This window comes from Phoxinus phoxinus, assembly GCF_949152265.1.
Source record: "Phoxinus phoxinus genome assembly, chromosome: 25".
In the NCBI taxonomy this organism is placed as follows: domain Eukaryota; kingdom Metazoa; phylum Chordata; class Actinopteri; order Cypriniformes; family Leuciscidae; genus Phoxinus; species Phoxinus phoxinus.
This window is the reverse complement of record NC_136900.1, coordinates 8,877,621-8,890,903: the sequence shown is the minus strand read 5'-3', so window position 1 is coordinate 8,890,903 and position 13,283 is coordinate 8,877,621. Positions and strand designations below refer to the sequence as shown.

Sequence of the window (13,283 nt, the reverse complement as noted above, 5' to 3'; positions counted from 1 at the left end):
CACTGCCGGTGTTCAAGTATAAAACACCTGCCGTTTGGACACGCTACACACCTGAGCAACCTCGCATCACTGGTCTGGTATGTTCTGTCTCTTTATTTAATTTATTAATGCATTACAATTCGTATATATTCAATTCAACACTAGTTCCTTACGTTCTAACTTCATTCAGTTTGTTTTAACATAATGAAAAGTTCATTGGCGGTGCTGACATATGGCTTAAATTATGAATGACACCAACATTTGCTGTCTAAAGTGGTCGACACTGTCTTGTAAAACTTTAATTATAAAATATAAATGATATTATGCATGCCCTTCATTTCCTTTATAAAGGAATTGCCATGTTTTTGGACGTATACAATGCTAATGCCAAGTTTTCCGTTTAACAACATGGTAAATAGTATATGGCATAATCTACCATCTACAATAGTTTCGCAACAATACATTTATTTATAAAGCTCAAGCCTATTTTGAGTCCAAACACTCATTTATAAAATGTTAAATGTTAATGTACTATACTCTGAAGTGTATTGTGTTGAAATTGAATGTATGAAGTAGATCCATTCCTTGCACATGTTCTCGGGCATACCTGAGTGATTTCTTCCTGGGTTTGCATTTTCATTGTAACAAATTAATGATTTAACATGCCTTACAGAACCTGAGCTTGTTTTGCTAAAGGATAAAATACTTATTTACCAACACAGAGCAAACAAAAATACATATCTTTTCATATCTGAAGTTGACATATGGCTGTCAGACTTTATCTCTCATGTGATTGTCGTGTGTAAAAGTATCTGAGCTCGGGAAGTTTATTTGACCGTGAGTGTTGCAATTCCTGTATATGGCTTTATTGTGGGTGTAAACATGCCGTGCCCATATATTTTGGTGTATCCGCACATATCTTGACTCGGGAAATCACAATTAATGTTTTCTATTAATACAGTGGCCTTCTAAGATTTTTATTTAAATCACACTTTAAACAGTCAGAATGTCATCGCATTAGGACAACACAAGCTTCATTTCCAAGCAGAACATTATAAACATTTTGTAGCACATATGAAACTTGCACTTAAACATTTTTAGGTGTCACTTAAAAATATGGCCGTATGTATATTGTACCTAAATAAGGTTCAACCGAAGATTTGATATCACTGATTCAAATCCTTCATAATCACTCTGAGCTATTGTTCCAACCACAACCCAGTGCCTTCATTCATTAGGCAAATACTGCATGTTGCGTATGACCTGTGGTCATTTAGTATGGAGGTATTTCCCTTGCATCCAGACCTCATCCGCACGGGAATCATAAACTCGTGATTGTGGGTAAGAGCTCTGAATGCTGTCTATGTAAACCGAGTCTTTATTTGCATCTCACTTTGCTTTTACACACACTCCCTCTCGCAGTGTGTCACGTGACTTCATCCTGTTTTGCGGTGCACATCCTGGAAAGAGAAAAGAAATTGTGGCTTGTGTGGAGAGTTACTTGATTCCTACATGAGTAAATGTTTATTGTAATTTGAGAGATGACCATCGGTAGCAGGAGGGCCTGTTTGTTCATGGCATGAGAGGGAGTGTCCTGCATAAATCTTAATGCCACGTCTGTATATTTAGTGTTGCTGCAGTGTTTCCCACCAGCCTGCTGATTATGTAATATAGTCGTGGCCTATCGTCAAAGAAGAAGGGTTGAAAATGATTTGGTCATTTTGAGATTATCAGCATTTGCAGGTGACTGTTTCTTCTTTGATAAACACAAATGTGTCTGAACAGCCAGGTCAAGAGATAATGAGTGGCAGGTTAATATATCAGCCAATATTTGAACACTTTAAAATGAGTTGATAACTAATTCTTCCAGTAAGTGATTGTCTAACTGATTCTCTTATCTTATATGGACTCTATCCTCGCCAGAGTTTTTCTTTTAAGGTGCCAACCACCGCCCCAATTTTTAATAATTTCCCCCAAAATGTCTTGTATTGTGTGATTGTATGAACATCTGAACATGCAATATATAAAAAGAAAGAACAGCCCCTCTGCTTTTAAACCAAAAAAAAAAAAAAAATTATTCTAGCTTCATGCATTCTTTTTTTTACACTTGAATGTGGGTAAGTGTCATAAAAAAAAAATCTAGTTTTTGTCAAAGATACGTCTGGATGGGATTCAGAACGATGATCAAAACACAGATGAACTAAATCGAGTTCATCAACACCCCCAAAGCCTCAGTCCTGTAGCTCGTCCTGGGTCGACATTTCATTCAGTAACATTAGACAGTTTTGTTGATTCATCAGTTTAGTTCATTTAATGTTGATGATGTGTTTGTGTGTGTGTACTTGTTATACATTACATTGTGGGAACCATAATGTCCCCACAAGGATAGTAAAACCTGAGATCACCTCCATTGTGGGGACCAGCCAGCGGTCCCCATGAGGGGAATGGGTTAATAAACATACTAAATTATATATTTTTGAAAATGTAAAAATGCAGAATGTCTCCTGTGATGGGTAGGTTTAGGGATAGGGGCAAAAGGGGATAGAATATACAGTTTGTACAGTATAAAAACCATTACGCCTATGGAATGTCCTCACAAGGATAGCAATGAAAGCTTGTGTGTGTGTGTGTGTGTGTGTGTGTGTGTGTGTGTGTGTGTTGGGTATGTTTAGGGGTCTGGTTAGTGTAAGGGGACAGAATATACCGTTTGGACAATATAAAAAAATATTATGTCTAACGTAGAGTCCCCACAAAGATAGCTAACCAGTAAGTGTGAGTGTGTGTTTAAACCATGACAACTCTCAAAATAGTTTTAACATGTATTTAGTCTTTGTGGACTAGATCTGCTACGCTGCTGCTGCAGAGCAAGTGTGGACTCGCTACTGCTGACAGATACACAGAAACGCTGCTGTGAGCATGTAAGATTTGCTGCTGCTGCATAAATACATACATACATCCCGTAGCAGAGACAGGTGGAGCTGGGGAGCTGGAGGGGTTCAGAGGAGCTCTGGTAGCTCTGCAGGACCAGCTAACAGCAAACACTGAACCAGATTAGTTAAACGTTGAGCAAGCAATCTCATTGGCTGCAGGATCAGCAGAGGCCAATCAACTTGTGCCAGCCGTAATATTGTGATTGCTTGGAGAGCTCGGCCAAAAAGCTGCGCTTGAACACACCAAAAGGACATAAGGTGACTGTCAACTAGTACAGTATGTGCGTTCTGCGCCTGCGTGTAAGTAAATATATGTCTACAGTATAAATAGTACTAAAATTCTGTCAGCATTGGTCTCAGTTTTCGGTCGAGCTCTTGGAAATGTGGAGCCGGTCATTCAAGCCGCTGGACATTTACTGAAGGAGGAGTAATGTTTTCTTTAGCTCCCAAATCACAAGACCATCGCAACGTCTACGTAATATCAGACAAACACAGATGTCATTTAGATATGGCATGTGCTCGAGAGAATTACAGCAGACTTGTATTGAGCGTCTGCAGGTCAGAAAACAACTGGCACCTTTTTGAAGGACTGTTTAACATCCTGGTTAATGTGTATTTGAGGATATGTTTGGATATTTCAGCCGCCTTCAGCATATTCTACTAATAAAGCTGACTTTAAGTGATTAACTAAAGTCAGTGTTTAACCTCAGGCCAAATCCCAGTTTAAAGTGCAATAATAATAATGCAACATTTGCTGAATGCAAGGATAATGTTTTTACCAGTTGCGACACATCAAATTTCTAGCTTTAAGTAATTTTTCCGTCCATATTGAAAATGAAAAGCAATATAAAGAACATATTTTTTAATAGTAATTTATATTGTCTACTAGAGGTATTTGGAGAATAATTTTGGACTAATGAGATTTCACTGTGGGCGAGACGGAACAAAAATAGAAACTAAGCGACAAACAACAAAGCAACAAAATGTCTTGTTGTATGTTACTTGTCACACTTGTGGCCGATTAGGGCAAGAACTACAAGATAAAATAGTTTTCTTATCATTGTTTGACCACTTTAGCAACATTCCTTACAAGCTCCTTATCTTAAAGGGGACCTATTAAAGATTTTATAAAAAAATTTGGGTCTACTAAAATAGGTTTTCATTCTTGAGTGTTCAAAAAACACATTATTCTCCATTGTTGCAGCTCCTATGTTCCCAGTCTGTCAGTAACGCTCTGTTTAGTTCCTGCCTCTGTGAAGCCCCTCCTTCTGAAAAGCACACTCTGCTCTGATTGGTCGGCTGGAGCAGTGTGTTGTGATTGGTCAACCGCTTCGAGCATGTTTGAGAAATGTCCCGCCCCTTTCTATTACCGTGAGTTTCAACACACTACTAACCAACTCAAGCAGGCCCCGCCCCTTTATTCATATTAATAATTAAAATGAGGAATATTGTGATGTGTTCGTTCCCGGAAGAAACTCAAGACTACAATGGAGGCGTTTCAGGGAGTTCAGAAACACTGACACTGATATAGAGAGAGAATAACTCCCGCTGGAGGGACTTTGTAAACCTTTTTCGTGCTCAAACACTAAAGAAAGACGACCATGGAAAAAAGCACAACAGGACCAATGTAATTTCAGTCCGAGCGTCTCTCTGCAGTGATGTCCAGCTGGCTGAAGGACGGGGAGGTGTTGGAGGGGACGGGCAGTGGTCAGATGTCCCCCAGCTCCAGACTGCCGGGTCGCACGGCGAGGTTACAGTCGCACAACGAAGCGCCTCCTCCTGGCTCAGACAGGCAGGACAGAATGAGCAAAGCTAGAGAGCTCTTCGAGCTCTGTGATAAAGAGGGGAAAGGATTCATCACGAAGAGAGACATGCAGGTGAGACAGGACGGGGTGGTGTAAGTCGACGTTATATGATTCCTTTAAAGGGTTAGTTCACCCAAAAAAAAAAGTTCTGTCAGTAATTACTCTCCCTCATGTTGTTTCAACACCGTTCATCTTCAGAATACACATGAAGATATTTTTGAGTAAATCGGAGAGCTGTCTCACTCCTTCATAGGCTTCTATGGGATCGAAACTTGCCGGCCCATAAAGTTAGTAAAGAATAGTCCAAGTGACTACAGTGGCTCAACCTTAAGTTTATCAAGTGACGAGAATACTTTTTGTGCGCAAAAAAACTAAAATAACGACTTTTTCAACTGTTAGTTTTCTGTTTGTGGGCCTCTGAGTGAGTTCACGTAGTGTAACAGCGCAGCGCTTCTGGGTTGTACGTCAGAGCGGAGGCTCACTATTGGCCGACGCTGGTCGTGTGTGATGCTGGCCAATAGTGAGCCTCCGTTCTGACGTACAACCCAGAAGCGCTGCGCTAATCCACTACGTGAACTCACTCAGAGGAACACACTGAAGAAAATCAAGAGTTGAATAAAGTCGTTATTTTTGTTTTGTTTTTGCGAACAAAAAGTATTCTCGTCGCTTGATAAACTTAAGGTTGAGCCACTGTAGTCACTTGGACTATTTTAAAGATGTCTTTAATAACTTTCTGGGCCGGCAAGTTTAAATTACAATAGAAGCCTATGGAGGAGTAAGACACCTCTCAGATTTACTCAAAAATATCTTAATTTGTGTTCTGAAGATGAACGAAAGTCTTACGGGGTTGAACAACATGAGGGAGAGTAATTACTCATTTTTGGGTGAACTAACCCGTTAATATTTCCAAAGCTGTGCTAAGTTTTATTAGGGGTGTATGATATATCAGTGACCATATTGGTCATGCTTTCAAGTGCTCTCAGCTCTGTTTAATGTTTGTGATCGTGTTTAAATCCCCCAGCGGCTACAGCAAGAGCTTCCTCTGTCTCCTGAGCAGTTAGAGTCCGTGTTTGAGAGTTTGGACAGAGACAAAAACGGTTACCTTACACCCCTCGAGTTCCACACCGGCCTAGGTTAGTGTGTATGTCTATTTAAATGTTTGGTAACACTTACATTTTTTGGTGACAGTTACACGTTACTACATGTACTTATTATAGTTATAACCGTATTATGCATAATTACAAGTACACTAAACCTAACCGAAACTCTATAATAAGTACATGTAGTTAATTAATATTATTTAGTACTTATTTGAGTAAGTACAATGTAACTTCATCACCTAAAAATAAAGTGTAACCAAATTTTTTTTTTTAAATACGTTTTTTTTTAAGTTGATTAAAAATGAAATTTATTCAAGCTATATTTTTTTTTCTAAGATTATAACAGCATCTTATTATTGTTATTTCTATACTATTATCATATTTATTTAAAAATAAATACTTAATATTTTAATAATTTAACATATTTTTAATGTTTAATTTTAGTTTAAGTTTTAGTAATCTTATGTGCTTTTGTCCTTATATATATATCCACACACACACACACACACATTTGTAGCTCCAATTAATTTTAGTTTGAGTAAATTTGTGCTTCAACCTAACTTTTTTATTTCAGTTCGTTTTTAAGTTTTACCTTTTTTTTTCTTTTTTTTTATTACCAAAAATGTTTTTTATTTAGTTTTAATCAACAATAGCAATGCTGATAAAAACCTGATGCCACTTGCTGAATTAAACATGCAACAGTGATGTTGAAATGTGTCATTATATAGTGCATACCATTTCACATGCTATTTTAAAGTAGTATCCAGTATAGTATAGCATGTGTAGTATGCACTAAGCCATATGTGTCACGACTGGTAGCAAGGATGATGGAGACGAACGTGGAATAAATCCTTTCTTTAATAAAGTAGAGTCAGGATACAAAGGAACAGGTGAGACAGCATGTGAAACACAAACACACAAACAATACCGGACACTGAACAGATAACAGACAGGAACTCAAATACACTGTGATGATGACTACAAATGACAGACAGCTGTGAGGAAGTGATCAGTGTCCATGGAAACAGATTGGTGGCGGGAAACAGACAAGGAACCACAGGTGAAGACAGGTGACACAGATGATGAGGACGAAGACTGTGACATAACGCCCCCCTTCAATTAGGCGCGACCTCGCGCCGTAGAACTACAAAGGGGTGGGGGGGTGGGCGCCCTGGAGGCTGATGAAGGGGTGGCCGATCTGGAGCAGGAAGCCTCCAGGGCGGAGCAGGACGTGCAGGTGGCCAGGGCGGAGCAGGATGTGGGCGTGGCCATGGCGGAGCAGTCGGACCCTCAGGCGTCCAGGGCGGAGCTGGCTGTGGGCGTGACCACGGCGGAGCAGTAGGACCTTCAGGCGGCCATGGTGGTGAGGACCCTTCGAGTGGCCACGGCGGAGACGACCCTTCGGGCGGCCACGGTGGTGAGGACCCTTCGGGTGGCCATGGTGGTGAGGACCCTTCGAGTGGCCACGGCGGAGACGACCCTTCGGGCGGCCACGGTGGTGAGGACCCTTCGGGTGGCCATGGTGGTGAGGACCCTTCGAGTGGCCACGGCGGAGACGACCCTTCGGGCGGCCACGGTGGTGAGGACCCTTTGGGTGGCCATGGTGGTGAGGACCCTTCGGGTGGCCATGGTGGTGAGGACCCTTTGGGTGGCCATGGCGGTGAGGACCCTTCGGGCGGCCATGGCGGTGAGGACCCTTCGGGCGGCCACGGTGGTGAGGACCTTTCGGGTGGCCATGGTGGTGAGGACCCTTTGGGTGGCCATGGCGGTGAGGACCCTTCGGGCGGCCATGGCGGTGAGGACCCTTCGGGCGGCCATGGCGGTGAGGACCCTTCGGGCGGCCATGGCGGTGAGGACCCTTCGGGCGGCCATGGCGACCGTGTCGGAAGGGCCTCCACGATCCCCTCAGAGGACTTATTGCCCCCCCCCAAAATTTTCTTGGGGAGGTCAGCACTGGACTGGACCCGCGGCGAAGAGGACTCTGAGCTGACCGGGGCCAGCGGCGAAGGCGGTCCTGGGCTGGACGGGACCAGCGGCGAAGGCTCTGGGCTGGACGGGACCAGCGGCGAAGGCCCTGGGCTGGACGGGACCAGCGGTGCAGGAAGCTCTGGGCATGCACGGGACCAGCGGTGCAGGAAGCTCTGGGCTGGACGGGACCAGCGGTGCAGGAAGCTCAGGGCTGGACGGAACCAGCGGTGCAGGAAGCTCTGGGCTGGACGGGACCAGCGGTGCAGGAAGCTCTGGGCTGGACGGGACCAGCGGTGCAGGAAGCTCTGGGCTGGACGGGACCAGCGGTGCAGGAAGCTCAGGGCTGGACGGGACCAGCGGTGCAGGAAGCTCTGGGCTGGACGGGACCAGCGGTGCAGGAAGTTCTGGGCTGGACGGGACCAGCGGTGCAGGAAGCTCTGGGCTGGACGGGACCAGCGGTGCAGGAAGCTCTGGGCTGGACGGGACCAGCGGTGCAGGAAGCTCTGTGCTGGGCAGCGATGAGGGCTCTGTGCTGGGCAGCGATGAGGGCTCTGTGCTGGGCAGCGATGAGGGCTCTGTGCTGGGCAGCGATGAGGGCTCTGTGCTGGGCAGCGATGAGGGCTCTGTGCTGGGCAGCGATGAGGGCTCTGTGCTGGGCAGCGATGAGGGCTCTGTGCTGGGCAGCGATGAGGGCTCTGTGCTGGGCAGCGATGAGGGCTCTGTGCTGGGCAGCGATGAGGGCTCTGTGCTGGGCAGCGATGAGGGCTCTGTGCTGGGCAGCGATGAGGGCTCTGTGCTGGGCAGCGATGAGGGCTCTGTGCTGGGCAGCGACGAGGGCTCTGTGCTGGGCAGCGACGAGGGCTCTGTGCTGGGCAGCGACGAGGGCTCCGTGCTGGGCAGCGATGAGGGCTCTGTGCTGGGCAGCGATGAGGGCTCTGTGCTGGGCAGCGATGAGGGCTCTGTGCTGGGCAGCGATGAGGGCTCTGTGCTGGGCAGCGATGAGGGCTCTGGCGCAGGGTCAGCGGGCTCAAGATCTGGCTGGACGCGAAGATCTGGCTGGACGCGAAGATCTGGCTGGATGTCTCCCACAGTGAGTGAGGAACCACACACCCACAACGTACGGTCAATGAATTTGACGAGAGGTAGGTCGAGATCCTCCTGCAGCAGTATCTGGGCGAGTGGATCGTCTAACCCGCTCCAGAACTGCTGTTGAAGGAAGTCCTCATCCCATCTCCCATCCTGGTGAAGGTGCAGGAAAACTGCAGCAAATTCCTCCAGACTACTACCATTCTGGTCGAACATAAAAGCCTCCATAGCGTCCTCCTCCATTACCTTTTTTGGTCCGGTATTCTGTCACGACTGGTAGCAAGGATGATGGAGACGAACGTGGAATAAATCCTTTCTTTAATAAAGTAGAGTCAGGATACAAAGGAACAGGTGAGACAGCATGTGAAACACAAACACACAAACAATACCGGACACTGAACAGATAACAGACAGGAACTCAAATACACTGTGATGATGACTACAAATGACAGGCAGCTGTGAGGAAGTGATCAGTGTCCATGGAAACAGATTGGTGGCGGGAAACAGACAAGGAACCACAGGTGAAGACAGGTGACACAGATGATGAGGACGAAGACTGTGACAATATGCCTTAATTAAAATCTCTCTGTCTAAATAAGGCGAGCTTGTTGGTTGTGGGCCGGAGGAGAGAGCGAGGAGCGGGGAAGGACAGAAAGTTGAGGAGGAGCGAGTAGAGCCGGCAGAGATGCGATTCACACACATCCTCATGGAGCTGGGAGCCGATAAACTCTTCAAAGAGTGAGTTAATACACACAGCTCTGGTCTGTAGATAAGATAACGAGTAAACCATGCTCGTATGTTTGATGTTTAAATCAATACTGGCGTGACAATGCTAACATACAGTTATTGTTCACATTTGTTTTAACGCTACATCTACCGAACTCAGATTTTTAGCTTTAAGCTGTTTTAAAGATTCCTCAATTTTTTTCATCATGTGTGTCTGTGTGTTAGTCAGTGGGAGTTGTGTACTCTGTGGGGTGAGCTCCAGAGGGACAAACCTGAGCTTCTGGGGGTTTTGGAGGAGGTTCTGTCCTACACCGTCTCTCATCTACAGGATGCACTCAAAGAGAGAGACAATTTAGAGCAGGCATTGCGCAGGTCAGCACTCATTGGGGTCCTCGGGCCTCATTGCACTCGAAATCATCCGAAATCGCATATTCTCTTGAGTTGGTTCTAGTAATTACTTTGCGACTGCTTAAAATATATAGTGTGATGAATGTGTGGAGTATAAATGTACTCTCTTCTCTTTTATTAATACTGTGAATTCAGACATACAGGTGAAACTCGAAAAATTAGAATATGGTGCAAAAGTTCATTTATTTCAGTAATTTAACTTAAAAGGTGAAACTAATATAGCCTATTATATAGACTCATTACATGCAAAGTGAGATATTTCAAGCCTTTATTTGTTATCATTTTGATGATTATGGGTTTATGAAAACCCCAAATTCAAAATTTGAATATTGTGAAAAGGTTTTCATAAGCTGTAAGCCATAATCATCAAAATTATAATAAAGGCTTGAAATATCTCACTTTGCATGTAATGAGTCTATATAATATATTAGTTTCACCTTTTAAGTTGAATTACTGAAATAAATGAACTTTTGCACCATATTCTAATTACTCGAGTTGCACCTGTACAGTTTTTCGCCTGCTATAGCAGTGAAGTATGCGATTTCGGATGCACCTGTTGTAAAATGAACGTCCTTTTTCAGTCTTGAGATAAAGAAGTGTTCTAAATGTGTTTAAATGTCCTACAGGAGAGAGGAAGATCATGACCGGGTGGTTCGGTCCATGTATGAAGACATGGAGAGTCAGTTAAAAGAAGAGAGAGAGAAACGACAAGCTCTGGTAAATTCACACACTATAAATATGAAGATTTTAGTACGGATAAGAATTTAGTATAAGAACTGTGGTTATTTAATTAGAGAACAATATTATTAGAGGATGTTCATGGTGATTATGATAATAATGGTGATGATGGTGATTATTATAATGATATTGATTATGATTGTTATGATGGGGATAATATTGTTCATGGAGATTATGATGTTTGTAATCATATTGTTCATGAAGTTAAATGATAATAATTCGGATTATAATGATATTGATTATGATTGTTATGATGGGGATAATATTGTTCATGGAGATTAATGTTTGTAATCATATTGTTCATGAAGTTAAATGATAATAATTCGGATTATAATGATATTGATTATGATTGTTATGATGGGGATAATATTGTTCATGGTGATTATAATGATATTGATTATGATGGGGATAATAATATTGTTCCTGGTGATTATGATAGTGATGATGATATGATTATTGTGATTCTGATGGGGATAATATTATTGTTTCTGGTGATTATGATACCAGTGGTGATGATAATGGTGATTATGATGCTGATAATCTTATAGTTAGTTCATGGTGAATATTATAGTAATGGTGATCGTCGTGATAATAATATTGCGATTTATTGATAATATTGATGATTGTGGTTATTCATGGTGATTTATTGATAATAATATTGATGATTGTGGTTATTCATGGCGATTTATTGATAATATTGATGATTGTGGTTATTCATGGTGATTTATTGATAATGATATTGATGATTGTGGTTATTCATGGTGATTTATTGATAATGATATTGATGATTGTGGTTATTCATGGTGATTTATTGATAATGATATTGATGATTGTGGTTATTCATGGTGATTTATTGATAATGATATTGATGATTGTGGTTATTCATGGTGATTTATTGATGATTGTGGTTATTCATGGTGATTTATTGATAATATTCATGATTGTGGTTATTCGTGGCGATTTATTGATAATGATATTGATGATTGTGGTTATTCATGGTGATTTATTGATAATGATATTGATGATTGTGGTTATTCATGGTGATTTATTGATATTGATGATTGTGGTTATTCATGGTGATTTATTGATAATATTGATGATTGTGGTTATTCATGGCGATTTATTGATAATGATATTGATGATTGTGGTTATTCATGGCGATTTATTGATGATTGTGGTTATTCATGGTGATTTATTGATAATATTCATGATTGTGGTTATTCGTGGCGATTTATTGATAATGATATTGATGATTGTGGTTATTCATGGTGATTTATTGATAATGATATTGATGATTGTGGTTATTCATGGCGATTTATTGATAATATTGATGATTGTGGTTATTCATGGCGATTTATTGATCATAATATTGATGATTGTGGTTATTCATGGCGATTTATTGATAATAATATTGATGATTGTGGTTATTCATGACGATTTATTGATAATATTGATGATTGTGGTTATTCATGGCGATTTATTGATAATATTGATGATTGTGGTTATTCATGGCGATTTATTGATAATAATATTGATGATTGTGGTTATTCATGGCGATTTATTGATAATATTGATGATTGTGGTTATTCATGGTGATTTATTGATAATGATATTGATGATTGTGGTTATTCATGGCGATTTATTGATAATATTGATGATTGTGGTTATTTATGGCGATTTATTGATAATGATATTGATGATTGTGGTTATTCATGGTGATTTATTGATAATGATATTGATGATTGTGGTTATTCATGGTGATTTATTGATAATGATATTGATGATTGTGGTTATTCATGGCGATTTATTGATAATATTGATGATTGTGGTTATTCATGGCGATTTATTGATAATGATATTGATGATTGTGGTTATTCATGGCGATTTATTGATAATGATATTGATGATTGTGGTTATTCATGGCGATTTATTGATAATATTGATGATTGTGGTTATTCATGGTGATTTATTGATAATATTGATGATTGTGGTTATTCATGGCGATTTATTGATAATATTGATGATTGTGGTTATTCATGGCGATTTATTGATAATGATATTGATGATTGTGGTTATTCATGGTGATTTATTGATAATAATATTGATGATTGTGGTTATTCATGGTGATTTATTGATAATGATATTGATGATTGTGGTTATTCATGGTGATTTATTGATAATATTGATGATTGTGGTTATTCATGGCGATTTATTGATAATAATATTGATGATTGTGGTTATTCATGGTGATTTATTGATAATGATATTGATGATTGTGGTTATTCATGGCGATTTATTGATAATATTGATGATTGTGGTTATTCATGGCGATTTATTGATGATTGTGGTTATTCATGGTGATTTATTGATAATATTCATGATTGTGGTTATTCGTGGCGATTTATTGATAATATTGATGATTGTGGTTATTCATGGCGATTTATTGATAATATTGATGATTGTGGTTATTCATGGTGATTTATTGATAATATTGATGATTGTGGTTATTCATGGCGATTTATTGATAATATTGATGATTGTGG

At 41.0% G+C, this 13,283-nt stretch overlaps 1 protein-coding gene across 2 annotated transcripts in view; it reads left to right on the top strand.

Moving 5' to 3' along the window:
* The first annotated feature begins 37 nt into the window (after positions 1-37).
* cracr2b (calcium release activated channel regulator 2B) overlaps positions 38-13,283 on the top strand; it is a 22,990-nt gene continuing 9,744 nt past the window's right edge. Inside the window, exons 1-6 of one of the 2 annotated variants that reach the window (XM_079604305.1) lie at positions 38-77; positions 4,566-4,786; positions 5,736-5,847; positions 9,468-9,606; positions 9,820-9,966; positions 10,629-10,719. In XM_079604305.1, coding sequence (XP_079460431.1) covers positions 4,568-4,786; positions 5,736-5,847; positions 9,468-9,606; positions 9,820-9,966; positions 10,629-10,719 — 708 coding nt within the window. In that variant the 5' untranslated portion in view covers positions 38-77; positions 4,566-4,567. Of the gene's footprint in view, positions 78-4,447; positions 4,787-5,735; positions 5,848-9,467; positions 9,607-9,819; positions 9,967-10,628; positions 10,720-13,283 lie in introns of those variants that run through there. The other variant, XM_079604306.1, reaches the window with a different exon arrangement.